Consider the following 24,578-nt stretch of genomic DNA (forward strand, 5'->3'; position numbering starts at 1 on the left):
CTACAATGGCACTTTTCTGATTCAATATCTACGAATAATGTATAAAACCCTCTATATATCAACATTTTGGCGCAAAAGACAAACCATTGTCACAAACCACAAAATCTCCCTGACACCACAATTCAATAAGGTAAAAAGTTACGTTCTGATACATTATCAGAGGGAATTTTTCTCGTTAAAAAGGTAGCATTTTTTTCTCTACTGAATTGCCTGGAAAGCAGAGGCGTGGGAAAAGGGCTGGTGGCTTTAATGAGTTGACTGATATGTGTTTTGTATCATTCCTATGAAGGGAGTAGAGGTGTAGTCAATATGATAGAGATTGTCTGCTACAGTATGAATACCAGCAAACATATTGAGATAAGTGTGAAGAAATCAGGTTAAGGGGGAAATACAAAAAAATGCTCCACCAGTATTTTTCAGATGGAAAAGTGTTAAAGTCAATTTACACTGACATACTTGAATTGAGTGTTGAAGTGGATCATTTAAGAATCATGATCTGGTGGGAGAGACTGCTCCTCCACTCACCACATACTTGTGGCCGGTGTCAGGGGGGAGGAGGAAGGGTGAGTGATGGATGGAGTGCTTACACCATCCTGGTTTATTTCCATTAGAAATGACACCTTAGACATAAAAAGACCCCAATCCTCCATCCTGCAGACATGTGGCAGGATCCAGGAGCGGAGCCAGAGGAGAGGTGTTGACTGGGAGCCAGCTCCAGGTCCACTCCTTGGAACACATGATTCACTGCAGTGAGTAAGGCCAGCCGCAGAAGAATCACAAACACCGTCACAGTCTAATTTTACAACGCTAAAGTTTACCGTACAAACACTGAGACCCTACATGGACAAAACAAATGAAAGATGAAGGATTTCACCTTCAGTTTCCCGCTGCATTTTTCTTAATGTGATGAATAGATATAGTGAGGCTGACGGATCAATGGTCAAGAGCAATAAATCAAGTGCTTGCTCGGACTAATTAAAACAAGCGGTAACTCACTCTCAGTCTGATGGGAAACAGAAAATAATAGGAATCAGAAACAGGTTCATTACCAGGTACGAGGAATCTGACTTGATGTTGTGGTGCATACATACAAGTAAAACAAACATTTAAAAACACAGTTCTATCTGTGTTTCATCAAGTGGAGTACATGGTGTGGATATTCTGCGCTCTATGAATTTTATTTGACAGATGAGTTTGATTTGTAGCCTTCAAAAAAGTTAGGATTGTCAAGTAGATACACTAGAGTTACTATTTCTGGCTATAACTCAAAAGAAACAACTCCTAAGTTGACCTTAGCTGCTTAGTGTCAAGGGGTCCTCTTCACCAATCAGACAGGGGGCTAAAAAGGTGTTAAAAGGATACTCAAAAAGGTAAAAGTTGTGCTTCAATTGACGGGTTGGCACTGAGGCAGAGACTCCTCATGTGTTATGACAACAGGGGCCAGCTCACTCGGGGCCAGTCAGGCAGACCACAGGTTGATGTGCCATAACTCTGCTGGACCAAAAATGATGAAGAAACAGTCCCACACAAATCGAAAAAAATCTTTCTCGTGAACAAAGACAAAACATGTCTCTGCGATAGGCTTTCTCAACCGTCAGCAAACTCAAGAGTTCTGTATGTATATTGCCAAGCTCCGGGGGGTTCTATCCAACGCAGAAATGGAGATGGCTATCCATGCCTTTATTTCATCCCGGTTTGATTATTGTAATGCTCTGTTCTCCTGCCTCAACAAAACATCAATAAACCGGTTACAACAGGTCCAAAATGCTGCAGCCAGATTACTAACTCGGTCCAAAAAAACATGCCACATCACTCCGATTCTTTCTGCCCTGCACCGGCTCCCTGTCCATCTCAGAACCCAATTCAAAGTATTGGTCTTCACACATAGAGCTGTCCATGGCCAAGCCCCAGCCTACATCAATGACCTGATCCACCCTCTCACCACAAACCGGGCCCTGAGGTCCTCTGAGCAAGGCCTCCTAAGGGTGCCCCGAACCAGGCTAAAGACTAAGGGGGACCGTGCCTTTGAGGTGGTGGCCCCAAGGTTTTGGAACAAACTCCCCCAGATAATAAAAACCTCTGCCTCAATAGAGATTTTTAAGGCGCAGTTAAAAGACCCACCTTTTCCCGACAGGCCTTTGGGTCGTCGGGGGAGGTGAGTTGGTAGCTGTCGTTTATTGGTGTTTTATTGTATGTATTACCTGCTGCTGTTTCATGCCTTTTATTCTACATTGTATAGTTGTACTTTGAATTGTGTCCTGTGTACTGTAAAGCACTTTGTACATCCGTGTTGAGAAGGGTGCTATATAAATAAAGTTTGACTTACTTATGTCCCGCCTTCATTTCATTTCATTTCAAACCTTTATTTAGACAGATTAGTCCCTTGAGATCATCGATCTCATTTACAAGGGAGACCTGCATCATTTAGTTCCACATGAAACATAAAAACAACATACAAACAACAGAGGATATCATATTTACATATTCAACATTTACAAATACCCAGAGTGTCAGAAAGCATTTCATTTAGACATGCCTTAAATACATTCAAAGAAATAAAAATGCTCAATTTCAATTTTGCCTGTAGACTGTTCCAAGCAAGTGGAGCTGCGCACATAAAAGCTGTCTTACCTAAGACAGTCCTTACTCTTGGCACATCTAACAAGACTATATCCTGTGATCGCAGACAATAGCTGCTTGCAACTTTCTGCTTTATCAATGAACAGATATAATACGGGAGTTTGCCCAACATAGCTTTATAGATAAAAGTGTACCAGTGACTGAGCCTCCGTACAGTGAGTGATGGTAAACCTGCCTTGGTATACAATGTACAGTGATGAGTAAGTGCTTTACAGTTAGTGACAAATCTCAGAGCACTATGATACGCAGCATCTAGTTTGCTTAGGTAGTTGGCAGGTGCATTCATATACAGCAGATCACCATAGTCCAGCACAGGTAAAAAGGTCACAGTGACTAGCCTTTTCCTGGCCTCAAGCGAGAAACAGGACTTATTCCTGAAAAAGAAACCTAGCCTAACCCTCAGTTTTTTAAGCAGGTTATTGACATGAAGTTTAAAAGAGAGACAGTCATCAAGCAAGATACCAAGGTATTTGTAACAGGCAACAACTTCAAGTTTTGTTCCTTGCGTTGATACAATATCTAAAACAGGCTCTGGTGACTTTTTAGCTTTTGAAAAGAGCATTATCTTGGTTTTATCCACATTTAAAAGAAGCTTTAGTTCAGAGAGCTGAGTCTGAATAATGTTAAAAACAGCCTGTAATTTAACAACCGCCTCCTGAATGGAGGGACCTGCACAATACATCACGGTATCGTCCGCATAAAAATGTAAAGTAGCTTCATCCACATTTTCACCTAAACTGTTGATATATATGGAGAATAAAAGTGGACCTAAAACAGAACCTTGAGGAACACCATTAGCAATGTTTAACCACTCAGAAGACAGCCCATCAAAGTGAACACATTGGGATCTTTCAGAGAGGTAGTTCACAAACCACCCCACTGCATGGCTGGATATGCCAGTACTGAGTAGCCTCTGTTTTAAGACACGATGATCAACGGTGTCAAACGCTTTGGAAAGGTCAATAAACAGAGCTGCACAACTCTGTTTATTATCTAGCATACTAGTAATATCATTTACCACTTTCATTGTTGCAGTGATGGTGCTATGTTTCTTCCTGAAGCCTGACTGATGTTTAGACAGGATATCATTTATACATAAAAACTCCTTTACTTGTTCACTCACAAGTCGTTCGAGCACCTTAGCCAAAACTGACAATTTAGAGATTGGCCTATAGTTATTTAAAATAGTTGCCTCCCCTCCTTTCAGTAGAGGCAGGACATAAGCAGACTTCCATACTTTAGGAATTGTATTTGTGCTGAGGGAGAGGTTAAAAAGAGAAGTAAGAGGTGGAGCAATAAAATCTGCAGCTATCTTTAAAAAGAAAGGTTCTACGTTGTCCGGGCCAGCCGGTTTCTTAGGATCTAACTTGGATAAAGCTTCATGGACAATACCAACAGTTAAAGGAGTAAAACTGAAAGGGTTTTCCAGACCACATTGTTCAGAGTCAAGGACTGGAGCGTTCACAGAAGCAGAAGCACAGTCAGTGACAGAATCAAACAGAGAGCCACAAGAGACAAAATGCTTATTAAAGCAATTTAGCATGGTGGCCCTGTCTGATATAATGCCAGATGCTGTGGTGAGGTACGGAGGTAGCTCATTTGGGATATCACCAGTGGAAATCGATTTTATGGCTTTCCAAAATTTACTAGGATTATTCAGGTTTTCTGTGGTAACTGACAAATAGTACTTTGACTTAGCACTTTTGACATTTGAAGTAAAGCTATTCCTTAGCTGCCTAAAGCGTAGCCATTCTACCTCTGAGCCTGATTTCCTAGCCTTTGCCCAGGCATTGTTTCTCTCATGAAGGAGACTGGACATTTCAGCAGAAAACCAGGGATTGTTTCGTCCCTTCACTCTAAATTTACGCAGAGGTGCATGTTTATCTATAATTTTTATAAAACCAAGATAAAAATAAGACCATGCAGTTTCTACATCAGCACACAGATCGATTTTTCCCCAATCAAAATCAAACAGATCATGTAAAAAACCCTGCTCCACTAAGTGTTTTTTATCTCTCTTTGTGATGATGCGTGGTTTAACTTTTTGGACCTTAGTGTCCCTAATTGTGGCTACAACACAGTGGTCACTCACATCATTAGCAAATACTCCCACAGATGAGTATTTATATGGAACATTTGTTAAAATTAGATCAATTAAGGAGGATTTATTTGGGGACTTAATATTTGGGCGAGTAGGACTGTCTATAATCTGAGTAATGTTCAAAGAGGTACACAGGTTTTTAAAATCCTCTGACACAGAAGTTAACCAATCCCAATTAAAATCACCAAGCAGCACTATTTCCTTGTAGGAAAGTTGAGATAACAGTTTTGCCAATGAAGATAAGGAGTCCTTGACAGCCGAGGGGGCCCTGTAGCAACCCACCACCATGACCTGTTGACCCTTTGTTACTTCGACATTCACAGCTAAAAATTCTAGTTGTTTACTAACAGATTTGGAAACCATTTTTGTTACACAAAACTTATTTTTGACATAAATGGCAACGCCACCACCTTTTTTAGGACGGTCAGTGCGATATACATTGTAACCATTTATGTAAATGTCAGAGGCCAAGATCGATTTGTCTAGCCACGTTTCTGATAAGAAAGATAAGAAGCCTTATTGACATACATCCTCTCAGCCACTTTCCTTTCCTGTCTGGGCATCCATTAGTTATGTATTTGACTCATTCTAGGGTTTCGTTGCAAAGAAATGGCAACAGTTACATTGCTGCTGCCCCTTGCATATTCCAGAGAATGTTGGACTCCCACACATGGTAGCAAAGGAGTGCTTACTAAAAAACCCACAGTGGCTCAGCCTGACTCTGGTTACTCTGAAGTGCTGCAGCCTACTTTTTGTCCCACCTCAGGCCCCCAGTCCCACGATCATGTGTTAGTCACTTGTGAAAAGTACATTGTGTGTGCTGGCTTTGCAAGAAGAGTAAAACAGAAACAGAAGGGAGGAGGTGTACGAGTGTGTTTAATGTGTTGGAAGTGAGTCCAGGTTGTCTAGACGGGACAAGCTCATGTCTGGAACTTAATTTATTTGGGCTTTCAACTGTCGGTTGGATAGCCAGCCATTAAAAAGGTAATTTATAGAGAATTTAACAGGCATTTTTCATAATTGTCTGACAAAGCCTAATCGTTAAAGGAAATTAATCATTAAAGCATACTGTGAAAAAATTATGTTGTTAATTACCGTTTCACTACAAAACACATTTCATCACTATAGTTGATACATCCTTAACACAAAGAAAGGAACTAAAATGCTGTTGCAGTTGTTGACGCAGTTAAACTAAAAGTGGAAAAATCCCAAATGCTTATGCTTCACTATCAAATGAGCAGTGCAGCACAGGATGTACGAGCTGCCAAATGTACTCAAGGGTCATAACAGGAGTGAAACTGAGTGATTTCCATTCAGTACAACGGCCTTTTGCTGAGTCCTCCCGGTTCCCAACCTGATGGACTGAGTCTGTGTCAGGACACAGCTGCCGTGGACATGGGAGAAGTACAGCGGAGATAATCGGTTTTATACTTTTAACTTGGGGTGTCATGTTGATTTTCTATGCTTTCCCACTGTACTGTATGTACTGTCAAGGGTTGGAGTTGTGCTAAAGAGACAGAAAAGCAGAAAAGGAAAATCATACTGTAATATAAAAAAAGAGCAGAGAGATGTTTAAGGGCTATCATTCTTAACTACACAGGGGTGAGGACAAAGACAGCTATAAACTATAATGAGAACTAAACTTGGAACAGGAAATAGCTTGTGTGTTACTATCAGACCGGACACGCCACAGCAAAATTAAAAATACATCCAAATAAATTAGTATGGGAAAAAGACGGGGCCAAAGGTGAGTTGCACGTCACTAAAAAACTAAAAGAAAATCTCCACTGACATTCTCTTTCTGTTCCTGTCTCTCAGTATCTCCGCCCCTCCCTTTCTGCTGTCTGGAGCGAAGGCCAGGGTGACAGACCTCGTCTCTTCCTGTCCCGTCTGATTTTCTAAGCAGGGCAGCTCTCAGGGATTTGGCAGAAGAAAAATGCACAGGCAATTGTAAAACTCAACATTTCCCAGATAACGATGAATGCTTCCAGGCCAGAGCGGCTATACGTCAGCTGTCATACGAACAGTTACAGTAAAGAACTTTCCGGCTCTGCTTTAGGCATGCATTAGTGCACGGTGATATAGAAACACAACAGTTAAAGCAGGTCAAACTAACGGGTCATTTACTGCCACCGTACATCTCACAACTTCTGTGCACGTGCCATGTCAGCAAAAAGCAATTTGTCCTGAATTTCGACAAAGATTACATTGATTTATTACAGAAGAGTTACAGAAGACGCATTCCTAACAAGGAATGAAAGACTGCATGCCAATTTCTCCCTCACCTCCTTGTCTTAGATTTCAAAAACAGTCTCTTTGTATATTTATACTAAATAAAATGTGCTATTTGTTCTTTTCATTTCATAGAAATGAGTCTTTTGACCCAAGAATCCTTCTGGAAAAAATGAAAAACCACTGGAGCTTCTGGTCCTGCCTGCTGAACCCAGACCAGTGAAAAAGACAACAGGTGTGCTATGACCCTGCAAGGATTTATATTGGTGTCACTTCTCTAAATCTGCAAACTCTACTGGAGACAGTGAAGGCAGGGCAAGGGTCACAGTCTGAGCCGAGTTAGAGTTCAGAGGTCACGGTGTGTGACCTCTGACACGTCGACTGGGCTTCGTGGTGCCAGTGATGGTAGGTATCGATGGTGTGTATGTCACCCTACTTACACATTAATGGACAGTTACATTTGGACGTGTTATTAGCGGAGAGATGCTGGGTAAGCAAGACAGTGAGCAAAGAGTATAGCTATGTAGAGCCTGCAGGCAAAAGTTAGCCAAAAAGGCATCATGATGTGTAAATCTGATATTTTCAAATGATTTAAATCAGATACAGGTTATCAGGTTTTGCAATGCAACCTCAGTTTGAGCAGTTATGTTGGAAATGGAATTAATGTTACTATTACGTATTTTAAGTCAAGATCTGTTACAATTGTTGAATGCTGGCGGGAGTCTCTTGTGATGAGGCACCAGTGGTCGCGTTAATCGGAATATTTTCCGAATATTTTTCTTTTTTAACAGTGATGGAAAAATCTGAAAGCAGTCCGTAATTTTGACAGATTAGAACAAACTCGGAACAGCGCCAAAGTTTCCCCGCGGTGAGGCTCCGGTGTTATGCCGTGTTATGCATGCCCGCCAAAAAGGAAATCATATCGTTTTCAATCCGTACTTTGCCGTACGAATCATTGAAATGTCTGGGAGTTTTTGCTTTACGCTGTACGGGCTCCAGCGAGTGGGCATGCATAACACGGTTCACGAGCGTGCGCCCCCCCCCCTCCCTCCGTTGACAGCTCACAAGCCCCCCCCCCCTCGTCAGACTTGTGTACAGACCGACAGGGTAATAATGGATTTTGACGGAAATGTTACGATCCTGTCCGTCCGCATTGGTCTGTGAGACACGGACCAATGCAGTAAAAGAAGCCCTTGACATCCTGAATAAGTAAGGTCCAACCAATCCTGGCTCTGACTCTGTCTCCACACGCTCCCTTACGAAAAAGGGCACTTTTTCCTCATCCTTGTCAACATCTGCTCACAAATACACTGACTTCTACTGCACATCAAATACAACTGAAACCATAAGTAGTGACAATCCAAAGGGTAGCGTGGCTGTGGCATCTGTGTTATTGCTGTTTTGCATAGGAGGGTCAGTTCAGGTTCTGTTTGGATCCAAGCAATAGATAGAATTGAGAACTAGGGCTTGCAGTTTGAAGATAGCCCATATTATTTACATACACATCAAGTTGTATTTTGGAGTCTGCTTTTGTTGTAAGTCTGAGACAGATTGATAATCTCTGTTTACTAAACACTACTGTAAGACTGATGGAGCCCAGGTCCAAAGAACATGACTCCTAACAGAGGACTGCCAGCCAGGAGACGTGACTCCAGCCTGCTGAGCTCAGAGTGTTTAATAAACAACAAATTGCCAGGGATAAAAACAAAGTGAGGGGAAGGACATGATTAGCCATGTTTGATGTAGAACATTTCCAAAAATAGTCTTGCAGGAGATGTTTTCGGTTGAGCAGGGTGGGCACCTTCAGTAGCGCCTATTAAACTGAACACTTACTCTACACTCTTTCCCATAACCCTTTGCCAATCCGTCACACCTCATTTCTCATTGACTTCATGACTGTTTTCCACATCTCAGCTAAAGTAATTAAAGTTACTCGCCAGATGTCCTGTGAATGTGTCAGTCGTTTCCACTTACTGAAGGTTTTGGAGATGTCGGACACGGCCTTGAAGACGCGGTCGGAGAAGTTGACCTTGACCTTCATGTGCTTCATGTTGGGCAGCTGGAGGCGCAGAAGCTTGTGCTGCGGCGTGAAAAGCAGCCTGGCGTCGGCCTGGATGCCGTACTTGTCCAACGTCCAGTGGGTTTTCAACAGCCATGTCTTCTTCTTCTCCCACCACAAAGCATGGTCTGACCAGTCCTTCTTCACGTCTACACGGGGGAAGAAAAGAGTGGAGCGGATGAGATTTGGTAATGCAAAGTCTCAAATAGAAAGACAGAAAAGGACAAAGCAGTGTTTTACTTGGATAACTACATTAGCAACAGTATTTCATTTGACAGTAGAGTATTTCATTATCTTCTTGTTTATCTTATTATATTTACATGTATATACTGCATTTACTTGGTCACTCACAACATTCAGCTTATCATAGCTTTTTTGACGTGTATACAGTTTATTACTTCTGCATAACTTGGTTAAAAAAATGGTCTTGCAACATTGTATTATTCTCTCTTGCACTACTTTTATTGTTTTTACATTTAGTTTTTATTGTTTTTATGTCTTATATATATTCATGTGGCATTGTTGGAGGAGCCTGGGACTACATTGTAGTTACTGTGCATATGACAACAACGCCTTTAAACCTTTGAATCTTTAAATCCTTGCCATATTAGTAACAATCTGTATCCATTTACAGCAAGGTGAAGATATTGTGGCCAATGTAACTAGAGCACTCAGTCTGTATCCATCACACTGTACTGACCTGAGGTCGCTAAACCTGTCCCTCTAGGGCAAAGGGTCACATTTAGGGTGAAGGGGTGCTAGGGAGGGACAAAAAAGGTTTGCACAGGGGCGGTGAAGTCAAAGTGAGAGGGAGGAGACGACAGTGTGTGTGGAAGACGTGGCTGTTTGTGTGACACTCTGGGGATATCAGGTTCATACCTCCCTCTTTGTTCAAAAGTCATACTGTGATCCCCCTAAAGTAGACACAAGCCACCCAAAACCCCACATAGCTCCAAGGCTCTCGCCCCACAGGGCTCAGAAACAATGGGGACGGACCTGTGGTCTCATGGTGTGTGTGTCTGACTTCAAGGGGAAGGTGAAAACCGCAGGGATTTAAGGGAACAAGAAGCAGCTGTTTCTGCAGATCACAAGAGCAATGCAGAGAAGCCAATACCTTCAAAAGCAACATTTTAAAAGGGAGCATCTCACACACTTAAAGAGAGAGATGTCCTTAGCACGTACTTCTTATGCATGTATCATACATTTGAAAACTAGCCAAATATTGAATCAGGTCAAAATGAATAGCAGCTGGAAGACTTGACTCTTGACTTTTGAGATTGTGTTAGGAATATAAATCTGACTGTTGTTGTAACCCCATACTGTGGATATGACTTTGTTTACAATTGTAATGGGCATTGGCAGTCTATAATAGTAGAGTTTTTAGCCCATTATACTTTCAGATCCCCCCCCCTGAGCAGTGACGTCATTACTCCGGCATTAGTCTAGGAAGGCACTTCCCAAAGCGGTGTCTCATTTCCTCCTCCCACATACCCCTTCATCGCTTCTCCAGCCTGTCCTCCGTCTCAATCTGGGTCTCTCGCCGCGCCCAGATGTCAGTTTGCTCGGTCATTCTTTAGAAAAAAGCACTCGATCTGAACGGTTTCAACCTACGTGTATATTGCTGTGTCAGCACGAGTCTTTAAAGGCATTTCATCTGATTTAGAATAAAAGGTTGACGTTAGCAGTGAGCTAATGACAATAATAGTATATATACACTGTATGTACTTAATGCATTGTATGCCATATATAGCACATGATATTTCTGGGTTAGCCACTACACACTTCAGGCAAGTTGTATACATGTGCCCGTATTGAGTACTTCAATGCTATATCTCGACTATATATCTATGACTTCATACTTCAAATGCATTAGGTCAACAACCCTAGGACTTTGCTGTAGGGCTAGAAAAAGGAATTAGTGCAATACACCCATCACATGTTTTGAGCACTCAAAATTACAAAACAACTTTGATCAACCATCCAAAACCTAAACATATTTCATATACTGTGAAAAACTGAGAAAACAGCATTCATGTTTGAGCGGCTTAAACCAGATAATACAATAAATAACTACTGTACTCGATTTATCAAACTTTTTGGCAATCATCCAATTTATGACAGAAATATCCATGGCTTAGGTCTACAAATAATTGATTAAGAGTAAATGTATGCCGAGCATTGCTGAGGTTTAAAACAGGCCAAGAGTCTCATTAAAAACAAATCTACTTTGTATTCAAGACTGGGCGCACATTATCTAAATGCATCTCCGACACATTACATTCATGGGTTACATGAGCATGGTCAAAGCAACTAATGGATAACAATCACTTTCTGATACACGGCTGTTATAGGAATGCAACGCATACTTCACATCAACATGGCGGTTTGTATTACACTTAACAAAAATATAAATGCAACACTTTTGTTTTTGCTCCCATTTTTCATCAGATGAACTCAAAGATCTAAAACATTTTCTATATACACAAAATAACCATTTCTCTCAAATATTGCAATGCAACACCGGCTGATGCATATTGCTTCTTCTCATTCTGATGGTAACAATGTCAAAAAACGTAACAGCCCAACGTGGACCTCCTCCATCTGTCAACCAGCTTGGCACCATGGTAACCTAAAGCTTGAGTGGCCCTCGTTTTCTTGTGCTGCCATTGTTTTTCCCTGACCTTATCTTTACATAGGGGCTCCATGTGCATTGTTGACACTCTCCCGCTGGTCCCGTCTCAAACTGAATGAAGGGATTAGTGGATGAGATTGGCTGCTTGGAACCAGGAAACAAGACTGCTGTGATGTGAGGAAAGCAAACTGGGATGAGGAAGAGATTACACTGGTGATTAGGACGAGGGGGGAAGTTTAAAGGAGGAGAGAGGCCCCCAGCATCTTAATGCAGATGCCATTGTGGAGGCCCAGGAGTGTGTGAATTGTTTCAGGGAGTAGTTGTTTGTCAAGCTGTTGGTTTTTTTACTGTTTACTGCGGGGGGGATAAACACTTGGTACTTGAGAGAAAACATTCCAAGCTTTCATACTGAGACCCTGTGCGGGCAGCAAGGGGGGGGGGGGGGGGGTCTAGCTGTCATCGCTGCCTTCTGATGCCTCAGCTGTGCACAGCTTCATTGCTACCATCAGAGAAAAGGTGCTCTGCAGCTATTAAAGGCCGAAATGATGAGAGGGAGCGAGGAGAGGAAAATTGAAAATAGACCGGAATATATTTTCATAACTCTGCACACAGATTTTCCTTTTACAACCCGGTCATTTCTGGTGTCTGGGAGAAATGCAAAACTGCTAGCATTAACATTTGGCTCTCAGGCCTGCACCACAGACCATGTTCTACAGAAACGTCTTCAGACTCAGCGTGCGTGCCCACCGTACAGTCTGTGGCTGCTGGGCTCACTTTCCCTCACTGGCCCCCGCTCCACTGTGTCCTTGTCCCCGCCCACCGCCAAAACTTTAATGGACATAGCTTTTCCTTCTGCTCGCTTGTGTCATTACGCAGTGGTTCGATGTGTTGTGATTGGACGAGGGCAGCTCCCACAAGCGTCCATTGGGTTCTTTCAGCAACAAGGTGGTAACTCAATCCACTGAGAGAGAGAGGGAGGGAGGGCCAATGGCATCTACAAGCTAAAAATACAGCCTGCCAAGCCTGACGTAATGCAGCAGCCAGAGGAGCGGGGGCCTAAGTAATTGGGTGTATTAAATGTGGACCCACAACCCCTCCGTAGAGTGGTGTGTGTGTGTGTGTGTGTGTGTGTGTGTGTGTGTGTGTGTGTGTGTGTGTGTGTGTGTGTGTGTGTGTGTGTGTACAAGGAGGGCTTGAAAGACAAGGGGAGGGGAAACACAATGAGAAAACCATGTTTTATGACCTCTGCAGGATGTGAAAGATGATACAGATTGTGTGTTTGCGCACGTCTTTTTTGTCAAAGGGGGGGGCGTGTGTTCTTATCCATCCATTAACTACATTAGCTCTGCGTGTTGGTGCATGGGTGTGCATTAACAAGCTAAATTAATCCATAAATTATGTCAAACTGATTTATTTTCATTCACCATCCTCACCACAGCAGCTCCAAAACGAGAGCACTTCCTCTTTGCCCCAGATACCAAAGTGAGATTTAAAGATACAGTAAGTGTTCTGCAAAGCAATTCAGGAATAATGCAACGAGCAAAGACGGATATTGCAATATGTATATATTGGCAAGGGCTTTTATCAGAATGATACAGGAAACTATTCCCTCCTTCCCATCACTCCTCTGCTAGTCAGAGTATCTTTAGTGTTTACATTAAGGGGCAGCTATGTTTATGGAGGCCTGTGGGGGGGAGGGACGGGTGAGAGGATGAGAAAGAAGCAACAGTAGAAAGGGCATGAGAAGGAGAGATGGGGAGGATGAGCAGAGGACAAGGTAGGAGCTCTACGTGGGGACACAGCATTATCAGACAGAGCAAACGTGAGGACAAGAGGAAAGTCACAATTAAAGTTTAAGAGTCGAAACTGCTTAACATGCAAATTGCATCTCCAAAATAATGAATGAAATTGTAAAAGTATCGCATTTACTTGTTGCCAACACACTATGCATGCAGGGCTCTACATTATAATTGGCCCGCAAGCACTATTTAGACATCCCGGGCCAGCATAACGTACTTTCCACTTGCCCGCTCGCACCACTAAAAATATTGGTTTAAAAAAAAGGATTGTCCTGCGGTATTGGTATTTTGACTTGCAATTTAGTTAAATTGTTTCGTTTATTAACGCTACAACATAGCGTTTTGTGAGTCGGTTGTCGTTGTTGGGTGAAAAGCAAACAGCTGTCTGCTGCGGAGCGGAGCGCGAGCAGGCTCCCGTGAGCGGGAGCGCGCTCCTTCACTACAGACTATCGCGCCACCTAACCATTCGCCATTAATGTTTTTAATACCAGCGGTAACCGGCCAAGCGCCGGGCAAAAAAACAATCTTCAAATAAAAGAAAGTCACCGGAGGAGTTAAAGGAGAGTGACAGGGAGTATGAGAAGAAGAGGGAGAGAACGTTTCAGCCAGCTTGATCGATGGAGTTGGCTTCTAGTGCAGTGACGCGTCCTAAAACCCTTTTATAATCTATCGATTAGATTTATGATTTGAAAATTATAAAAGTAGGGTAGACATGTGGAGATTATCCGGCTGAACAAAACGTGGATTTATCAAACAGGTTTGTTTTCCACAGACCTTATTGCCAGCTATTTTCCAAAACCCTTTGGAGAAATCCCATTGCTTTTTGTCGAGGAAACCAGCAGCAAATACTTCTTGGTTTTAGGACACGTCACTGCACCTCTCAATATGATGCCAATATAAACAAGGTCTTCTGTCGGCTCAAAACATCAATGCCGACCTATGCTGACAAGTAAGTGAAGAGTAGAAAATATAAAGGTATTGGCTTTAGGGGAAATGTCCCAGCAGTTTAGGATAATGAAGGTTCTAATCTAATCTATTACATAGCCATTACATTTCTAACTCCTAATGACAGGAAGGCAGAAAGCGCATTATACAAATAATAATACTCATAATAATAGCTGACATTTTTTAACAATGACCGCAATATCATTATTTTAATAAACCAAATATGAACAATTGAGGAAATGAGGAAGAACTGATGATTCAAATGTTGTAGTACAAGTAGTAATGTAGTTAGTGCATAAATTACTATTGCAACAAATGTGTTCATTTTCTTCATTATAAGTCGATTTCTTTTGGACGAATGCTCCGGGCCAGTGGTTACAATTCCACCGGCCTGGAGGTAATGTCTACCCCTGGCATGTACAGCTATTATATAGAATTGTAGGTTTATGGTTCATGGTTCTTTAAACTATACTTGGTTATATTTGATGGTTTCTTTTATTTTGCCAGTTGATTATCTTTTATATATTTATTTTGCTTTTCATTAGATGATCATGTTTGGATAATATCATAACATAGAAAAAGTTGTGTGGGACTAAAACACAATTGGGTACCATACCCACTAACTTGTGGGTTGATTCTAATTCATTTAAAACACTTATAATACATGTTATTTAGTGTTTGACACTGGGCTTTAGAGAAAGAAAAAAAAATATCCTTGCTGTTGCATATGAACTCATTTACTTTGTCTTTTGCTCCTACTAGTAAAACAGAGCAGGTTGACGCCTAATGAAAATGCAGGCTCATTTCTATCTGTCAGTTCCAAGCAGTAAGCCATCAGTAATAAACGTGGCCACAATGTGCGAGGCGGGTCATTCTGTCTCCTTGGCGACTCCTCACTGTCGCAGCGGGGGCAGTGGATGAGGGGACAACTTCTTTCTATACACAACAAAGACACAGTCTCTCTCCTAACAGACACATGAACACACTTTATCCCCTTTTACAATTTAAAAGCCGTTCTCCTTCTAAAAATATTCCACATCTGAGGCAGGGTGAAGGTCGGTATTGACAAGCAAAGATACAGGAAGCAACTGTCCAGCGCTGTCCTTGAATTAGATCGGCTGTAAATGACCTTTCGGCACTCACTCGCTCGTGCTAGATAGTATCAACATTAGATACGCAACATGTATACAACAAGGTTGATAGAGACAGGTGATGACAATATGTGTACGGCAGACATGAGATAGTAGACAGGCGTCACACGGGAGAACAACAGCAGATTATCAGCATGCGTCAGAGACAGACGAGCAGACAAACGTGTTTCTGGATTTGTGACGAACGATCAACAGAGAGTAAGGTGAACCCAGAAACCTTACTATTGTTGCGTTTGTTCTATCTGGTACTCAACCAAGAGTGTGTGTATATTGGCAACACATCATTACTCTGACACCGGCAAGGGGACATCGCTGGTGGTTACTATTTGGATCTATTCAAGCTGTGTCCTTTGGGTATTCAATAATCAATAGCAGAGAAACTTAATCGCTTTCCATTGACATCCTGAGTTCAACCGGTTTAGTTGCAGCTTATTTCAGACAGTTCTTAAAATACAGCTCAGCCTCCTGCCAATGCAAGCCATTTATCAAAGTCATTAAATATGCAAAACATGCCTAAAACCTTTCAAACTGTCAAAGTTCACCTGACAAAGCATTGAGACAGGGAACACTTAGTGGAGCCATTAAAGCTTTTTAGGCTGCAGAAATAAAAAACAAAGAGTTCATCGATGTTGGGCCCTGTGTCAGTGATAGACAGCTCACAAGTGAGAGATCCTTCAAGGTTATGGCTGGCCTAAATGCAGACAGGGGGACAGGGCAGATATTGATTACATAGTGTTGTACTGCCACTACTGCTTCATCACATACACACAGGTCAAAATCTGGATAACTAGAAATAGACAACAGGCACACACAAATCCAAAACGTGCTCATCTCTGTATAGCAGGGGTGTCCAAACCTTTTTCACCGAGGGCTACATACAGAAAGATATACGAAGGGCCTGGTCCACTTACTAGAGGTATATTGCCCCATAAATTCAGTTATAAATTAGCTAAATCAAACTAAATGTGGTTTTATTTCAAGCTTGTTATGTAAATAAGTCATTGGGCTTTTTTCTTATCAACTAATTATGTTAGAAAATGTTTCCAACTTTAATTGACTGAATTTATTTGAAAAGTGGTCTTATTAAAACATGAATACTACTATGTAATACATTTATATTTAAGAACTACAATATAAGACAAGCACAAGTTTCATTTGTGGGCCATATTCCATTATACTTTTTTTATTTGCTGAGGGCCGATTCAAAATGGTCCGCGGGCCGCATTTGGCCCCCGGGCCGTAGTTTGGACACCCCCGCTCTATAGCTTTGGGGCCTAAAGAATACAGGATAAACCATGGCTATGCTTCAGGAGGAGCCCTGCCAAGCGCTGGGAACATTAATGCTTTCCATCTTAGATTGGATGGTATTCAACCTTGGGTGCATCACGGTTCAGGTCTCAGACATCTCCAGAAGATGAGAGTAAGCTGATTTGCTAGAACTGAGGTCCCCAGGTGATGTGGAGGAGGCAAACCCAGCGCCAACACTCAGTAAAAGTGAATGTCGTGAGCCCAAAATCTTAACAGGAAATATGGGAGTGTCCAATCAGTGAGAATAAGAAGAGAGTGCAACAGAATTGGCTTTGATGCATCAGGAGAGGCCAAATGGCTATTAGAGGAAACCTCCTTAGAGACAGATAGTTTGTATCCATTTGTGTCATAATACAAACACAACAAAACAGTGGGGTTACTCCGCCCCCACCCCCCCCGCCCTGACACAGCTTTATACAATTAGGTGTCCAGGGACCCGGTGGAATAATAACATTACAAAGAAACTCTGGGACAAAGATCAATGCAGCAGATATGCAATATTCATCTGTCCTTCTATCCATTTATGCATCCTGCCAGACGGCCCCTCAGGGCGGGGATGAGCCCCCCCCCCCCCCCTGTGATGCCCATGTGGGCTCAGATGAACATGAAGCTCCCAAGGCTCTGAGGAGAACTAAAATATTGAAGTACCGCCTGTGAATACTTCAGGCTGCCAACCACAATTGTTTCCCGGTTGAATATTTGTAAAAAAAAATCCACAAGGGCACTCAAACAAATTGGCTGATTTATTCATTAAAGAACAGACTACTCTGATAATCAATGAATCCCTTCCAAGTACAAATACAAAAAATGATTCTAGGTACAGCTATTAAATTGTGAAATGTATGCCTTTTCCCCTTTTATTTGATCATGCATTGTATATTTAGTGTTTGACTGTTGGCAAGGCAACATAATCAACCTGAATGCTTAGTTTTTTTAATGTTCTTTTTCAGACAAATGCACCTTCTGTGGAGCAAATAAGAAAAGAAAGGGGTTTGACTTGACAATTAGCTGCCATGTTATTCATGTATAAACTATAGCAGTAAATAATTAAAAAAGAATTGTGCTCCGTCATAATTACTTGAATAAAGCCTCATGCCCTAGTTACACCTCTCTATCTTTTTCTCTGTAAAAAGGGAGAGAGCAGCCTGTGAGGGGGGAACAGGTTAAATTGAATGAAATGTGGTCTGAGAACCACCACAAAACCTCCATATCGGTTTACTCTATTCACGCACAGGTGTGTGGTGTTACAACAACAATGTGCTGCTCTAACATTTCCTTCCAGTTGATCTACTGCCTCTACAGGAAGGTGAGAGGGACAAAAAGCAACAGGCTTCAGATTCCCAGAGGAACCATGAAAGGCTGTTCAGCTGCATGTTTGAGATTCCAAACATAACTAATTAGATCATCCTTAACAAGCACAGCAGTCCTTCCATGGCCGTAAACAAAGAATGATCATAAAACAATTGAGATATTTAATACGGCCAATCGAGTTGAAAAGTGGATTTTGTTCAAATGAATGCATCGTGTGATATTTGGAACATTAAGCCGCTGATACTGTTTCCACATCACCTTTCATCAAGAGACTTCACCAAACCTAACAGCTGTCAAAGTCACGTTTACAGTTGAGTTTATCACTCTTATCGGAAACCTTTTCTTGTACGATCTTGTTGCAGGAGCTCGGGTCAGAAGAATTACATTGCCATTTCCACACTATAGCTTTGTGCATATGACAATAATAGCCTTTGAATCTTTAATAAATAGCCCATGTTTACTACAGCTTGTTTGTCTCCTGGTAATTTAAGCCCTGTATCATATAAGGAGAGCATTAGTCAAGGACTGCTCATAGCGCGAGTCATTTTTCCCAATTCACAGGGTAGCACATGATTTACTCTTCATTCAATCATTCATTCCTCTCTGCACTGCCAAGCGTAAATTGACAAGAGTTAATAATAACAACTTTTTTTTTTACAAATCGTTATACTTTGTGTGTCCTATTAATAGTAATCTATATATGGAAAACATGAGTATGTATACAATAGGCCAGATGTGTGAGCACATGCCTAAGTCTGAGCACAATCACTGTAGCATCTTGCTGGTGAAACAGGAAAGCTCTGGCCTGGGCAGGACCGCTACTTAGGCTAACTACTTCCTGTCAGGGAGATTAGAGAGCAGGATGATCCCACAGGCTGCCAGGCCGTTTCTCACTTCGTAACGCCAGACGTTTAGGATGGCTCCACCATCGCATTCAATAAGTCTCATTACACATAGTAATATATCTGAACCGGTGTCACGGCAAGCCGATACGAGGAGAGGGAGAGTGGTTATAGCCATCTCTCAAAGAAACCTCCCACTCTCCTGGTGTGCAATATCGAATGTAAAGACATATTCACAGCTTTAATCATCAGGAGAGATATGACTATGGTATCCAAACACTTCATCTCACCCTTCTCAGGACCCCTTATTTCCCCTTACCCTAACACAATCCTCAAAAAAAAACGAGAGGGCAGAATGCAAGGAAGGCACATGGGAGAAGGAGCACAAAAAAAGCCCAGAGGAAGTTCAGCATCCTGTGTTAAATCACGTCTGTTTCCTAATGAAACCCGCAGCCCATTGTCAAACCGAAGCCATCTCCCTCTGGTCATCACAGCCTGCATTCTCACAGAAAGGACACACAACTCAAACAGCTGAGCAACTAAAAGATTACAAGTTGTTCACACTTCTAAGTCAATTCTAATGGAACTGTATAATCCAAATAGAGGGGGAGATTACTTTCTAGAGAATGTGGGATGATGACATTTCCCCAATTCCCTATTGATGTGAATGTAGGTCACGGCAAATACAAAACACACATTTTCTTTGACACCCGGGAAGTTTGCTGGCTCAGCAGCCGGAAAAAAACTGCAGGCCTCTCACTGGAAACAACCACAGAACTATCGGAGTCACACTACACCAATTAGTTTGTTCAAGTTCTATTTATGGAACTTTGAATACTCAGCGTACATGAACCATTAGAAAGTGAACAATGTGTGCTTCAATGGGTTCTTTTCTTTCTCAAAGCCTTGCTACGTGGCTGGAGGAGTGGGTGGTGTCAGAAGTCAAGAAGTGGAAGCCATTACTTTTTTTTAAAGTAAGATGATATAATACAAATATTTTCCACAGAATATATTTAGATGAAAAAGAAAGGGAGTTACAGAGGGGGGGGGACAGAAAGAAGGAAAATAGAGAGTTGACAGAGGGAGAGGGAGGAGGATGAAGGAGGCAAAAGAGAATCTAGCAATGACGGCAGCGACCAGAGAACAACATGCCAAACTCCGGGAGTCATTTCCTGTTTCATCGAAGACTTTTATGGAATTCTAGCAGCATGGCTAACGTCACAACGAGAAGGAAAGCCAGAGGGAGGGAGAAAAAGCTCACTCCCTTCTTCCCTCCCATTTTATTCTCCTTCGAATCCTCTACCCTCAGCTGTCTTTAGTGAGGCTAAGCAGAGCAAATGCAACTGCTAACATCTAAGTACATCTAACATTCTTACAAATCATTTGCTAGCTACTCAAGCTGCTCGTTCCAATACTTTCTTTTGCAAGAGTTTGCATTTCAAAGCTTAAATGTGTCTTTCTTTTATAACAGCAAGCTTAACTGTCTGACTCGAGAGACAAGGGAGAACCATTATCACAAGAAAATAGCCTTTCCACCTCAAGCCTGTGCAAAACAGCAATGCATTTGTGTAAAACATTGATAGCTTAAGCACTTACTGTACGTTTTTAAGGGTTGAAAGCAATGTATCTTGGGAACAATCCCTTTAAATCCAATATGCCGCCTGCTAATGTTGTTTGTGAGATGTTTGTTTTCCTCTCTAAATTGCAATATTAGCTTTTAGAGAGGAGGGCTCCACTTTGGGAGAACATCGACAAGTCGGGGAAAGCAGAGGTGATGGTAAGCAAGGGGGGGGATGAAAGGATTTGTAGTGGGGGGGACCAGGGGGTGGTGAATCAGCTGGCTTTAAATACTGCTGTCCTGGAGGGCTGCAGGGGAAATGGAAGCAGCGTTTTGAAACTGTGATCAATAGCTAAGTGCCTTCCTGGCATTTGTCTATTTAATCCATTATCGAAGGCCATTTGAGCCATGTGGCGTAAGACCCTCTGCTCACAGGGGGTGATAGATGGATGCAGGATACATGTGAGCGAGACGCACCCCCGCAATCCTGCTCACGTGTGGAATAACCCCGCACAAATACTGCTAATGAAAACACTGGCCAGCATACAGAAGATAGCTGACGTGACATTTTTGCATTACAAATGTTTGCGGTGAAAAATAAACCAGAGCAGGACGGTCAGCAATTACAGAATCACAAGATGTTCTTTATTTTGGATAGTCAGAGAGAGAGAGAGAGAGAGAGAGAGAGAGAGAGAGAGAGAGAGAGAGAGAGAGAGAGAGAGAGAGAGAGAGAGCAGGGAAGGACAGAGGGATTTGTCATTGGACTAAGATGTTCTTTCAATTAGGGCTGCTCGATTATGGCAAAAATCATAATCTCAATTATTTGGGTCAATAATTGATATCACGATTATTAAAAAACGATTACCCATTGACTTTGAAAACATCAATTTATTGGAGAGAAAAAAAAAATGTGAACAGTATGTTTTCAACAGTTGATTACATTGAACTTAAGTATAATTCAACTGAAAAACCAATAAAAAAAAAAAGAATTTGAAAAAAAAAAAAAAAAGTAATAATAATAATAAAAACGTTGTTTTCGTAATCGTTGCAAGCCATAATCGTAATTGTGATTAAAATACGATTAATTGAGCGGCCCTACTTTCAATGTAAGTGTGATGCAATAGCTGCCAAAGTGATTTGCTATCTACGAGTCAGGCTAGGCGTATGTGCATGTTCACATGTACAGTGTCTATGTTTAACCACCACATCCAAGCAATCATCAAATCCAAAAGCGGGTATGTGGCAGCACTTCAGAGGTGTTCAGTACAGCACTGACGTAGGTTGGTGACAAAGGAAAGACCTGAAGATCTTTCCCACGGACGGGTGTCACAGAATAACATTTTGCTTACTAATTCCTTGATTTCATTACTTATTAACTTGAACGGATTGTTTAATCTCCCTCCAGATCCACTCAAATTTAAGAAACTTTTTAAATCAAGAACATGTACAAACTGATCATTAAGACAATGTATATGTTCATGGATATGAAAGCGTGGCTACATTGTCTGTTCCAAACATAAATAGTACTCAGTTTCCTGCAGTGTGTGGACATGTGGAAAACCATGTGGTTGGCAGGTTAATGATTACAATGGAAAACAACCTGTTGACTCAGGGTAGGAGGGAGATAGCAGCCAAATGTCCCCAAACTCACTTTGTGAAACCAGTCGAGGAGTACAAATAGACCGAAACACTAATAGCAGTGCATTTTTAGTGATACTGAAAGAGGGTTACCTTTAAGCAAACTACAGTAAGCTTTTTTAACTGCAGTAATGGTTGTAACAGTAGGATAATATGAAGGGGATGTTTGAGAAAAGTAACCACAGCTGGAAAGATGATACTTTTGTTATAAGACAGTCGAACAACCATGCAAACCCACCTTCTGTTATTTTACAGGCTCACCATCAACCAATAACCAACCAAATCAAAAGTCAACAAATCAAAACTATTGTCAACTCTAGAGCTCAAGGTCTTCAACCACCAGTATCCTGAACAGATAAAAATAGGACAGTGAAATAGCTATATCCTTTAAAAAAGGAAAGACAGAATATCTATTCCAATAACAATTCATCACAACGTTTTGCCACTGTTATGCCTCATTTATCCAACTTTTAAGACACAAATAGCCACCATTTAAAGACCTTCAAACACACTACACTTCAGAAAGCTGTCACATTGAGTAAGGTCACACTACCCTTCACCCAGACCTTGACAAAAAGTGCAAACACAACTCAAACAACGGATAATGCCGGGACTTGAGTGGCGGACAAATGAATTCATGTCGTCCCACACGGAGCAGCCACACTGCACTCGCCTAGCATAGATGCTGCTTAGAACAGACGACCACAGAGAACAAAGACCTCAATTATGCGGAGCTCTAACAGGGGAGCTAAAAATGGGACCATGGGCAGGGAGTAAAAAACCTTGGAGCGCTGCAGGAATGCCGAGCGTTCGAGCCCCATCAACACACAACACACTGTCACTCCCAAACCCTGCTGCCACCAGCACTGAACTTTCTCCAGCCGGCATGAAACAGGGCAGTGTTCAAGTGTCTGGAACAGAGGACTCTTATGCTTACTTACACCCAAACTTGTGCGTGACTGCAGTTACAGAACAGTGCATGATACAGCTGGGGGAGGAAAGCTGTGTATGGTTTCTTTATACCTTGGGTTACTGACCCATATATACAGCGGGGTGACAAAGAGGAATATTAACCCATGAAAGGCACGTTCACTATCTTGAAAGAGGCGTTTGAACTTCATGCAACAAAAGGTCAAAGACAGATACATCTGCATACACTATGCAAACATACCCAGCACAATAAGATTTTTTTTTTCAAACAAAAAGTTCAGTTTTATCTACAAATACAATAGTGTAGCTTGTTCCCAGCTTCAGATTTCATCTCAAGAGTTATTGGCAGAAAGCATACGTTTAAGTTCCCAGTCTTGTTGGAAAATGTCAGTTTTTAACTTTGGCCAGTATTGAGAAACAATTTGTACGCTTGCATAGAACATTAGGGTTCACTAAGTAGAATCTCAATTCTCCGAATGGCAACTATTTTTAAAAGAGGAGGTATTTATTGCCCAACAAATAAGGAGTCAGCCATAGATGCAAGCAGAGGTTTCGCTTTGGCATGTTGGTACAGGGTGAGAGGAGAAAAGAAAGGGCGTTCAGAACCACCAACAATATACACTCTGGATTACTGCCATTTTATCATATGTCAAATGGAGTCAATGAAACTAAGCTTAAGCCTGTTGATTACACTTTAGAAAAACTGCTTTGTTAAGCCACAGTAAACTGCCCTGCATGACAGCAGCGTGCATACCTAGCTTCTCCACGAGTTTGAGCATGACTCCGCCGATGTGGATTTCCCCAGTCACCCTCAGCGACACGTCCCTCTTGAGGTCGGTGACATGCATCTTCAGTTCCCACGTCCCGTCGGCGTAGTGGCCATCGGGCATCCGGATCCCGTCTAGCGCCATCCTGCCAAACAAACCCACAGTAAGCAAGGGAGAAGATCCAGCTAAGGTTCTGTCACACTGGAGGGAAAATAAACCTTTTGACCCTTTGGAGAGGAATACATCTGGTTCAAAGCCCATGCATAAAAAGGTCTTGAGAAATAACCTCTCCCTGCTAGATATGTTCAAACATACAAGGCTGATATTTCTCAGTATGTGCACTTGTGCAGTAGCATGTTATTGCATTGGATTGGCCGTCACCTGGACCTTCTTTGCCATTAAATTATCGTTAACTCGGAACAGCAACAAAACTTTCCAACACTATGACAGGGTCTAAGGGTGGACAAAATGTGTATACCATTGGAGATTTTGACATACCATAATATTATAGCATGATAGCCAATTCTTTTAAAAGGGGGCCTCCAGTGATATCTACTCATCCATTAACAACAGTTTTATTAAGTCTGGAAAAAGTTTCCCTGATGAAGTCATAGTGATGTCATCAGGGTTTCTGTACAGTCTGTCATCTTGAACTGGGATTACAG

General features: G+C 41.9%; 1 protein-coding gene across 4 annotated transcripts in view; it reads right to left on the reverse strand.

Moving 5' to 3' along the window:
* Positions 1 to 24,578, reverse strand: part of fermt2 (FERM domain containing kindlin 2) — a 46,799-nt gene that overhangs the window by 20,972 nt on the left and 1,249 nt on the right. For all 4 annotated transcript variants that reach the window (XM_079640656.1, XM_079640655.1, XM_079640658.1 and 1 more), the window contains exons 2-3: positions 23,901 to 24,058; positions 8,948 to 9,181 (exon numbers count right to left, since the gene is read on the reverse strand). In XM_079640656.1, the coding sequence (XP_079496782.1) occupies positions 8,948 to 9,181; positions 23,901 to 24,057 (391 nt within the window). In that variant the 5' untranslated portion in view covers position 24,058. The remainder of the gene's footprint in view (positions 1 to 8,947; positions 9,182 to 23,900; positions 24,059 to 24,578) is intronic.

The sequence above is a fragment of the Notothenia rossii genome (assembly GCF_949606895.1).
Source record: "Notothenia rossii genome assembly, chromosome: 7".
In the NCBI taxonomy this organism is placed as follows: Eukaryota; Metazoa; Chordata; class Actinopteri; order Perciformes; family Nototheniidae; genus Notothenia; species Notothenia rossii.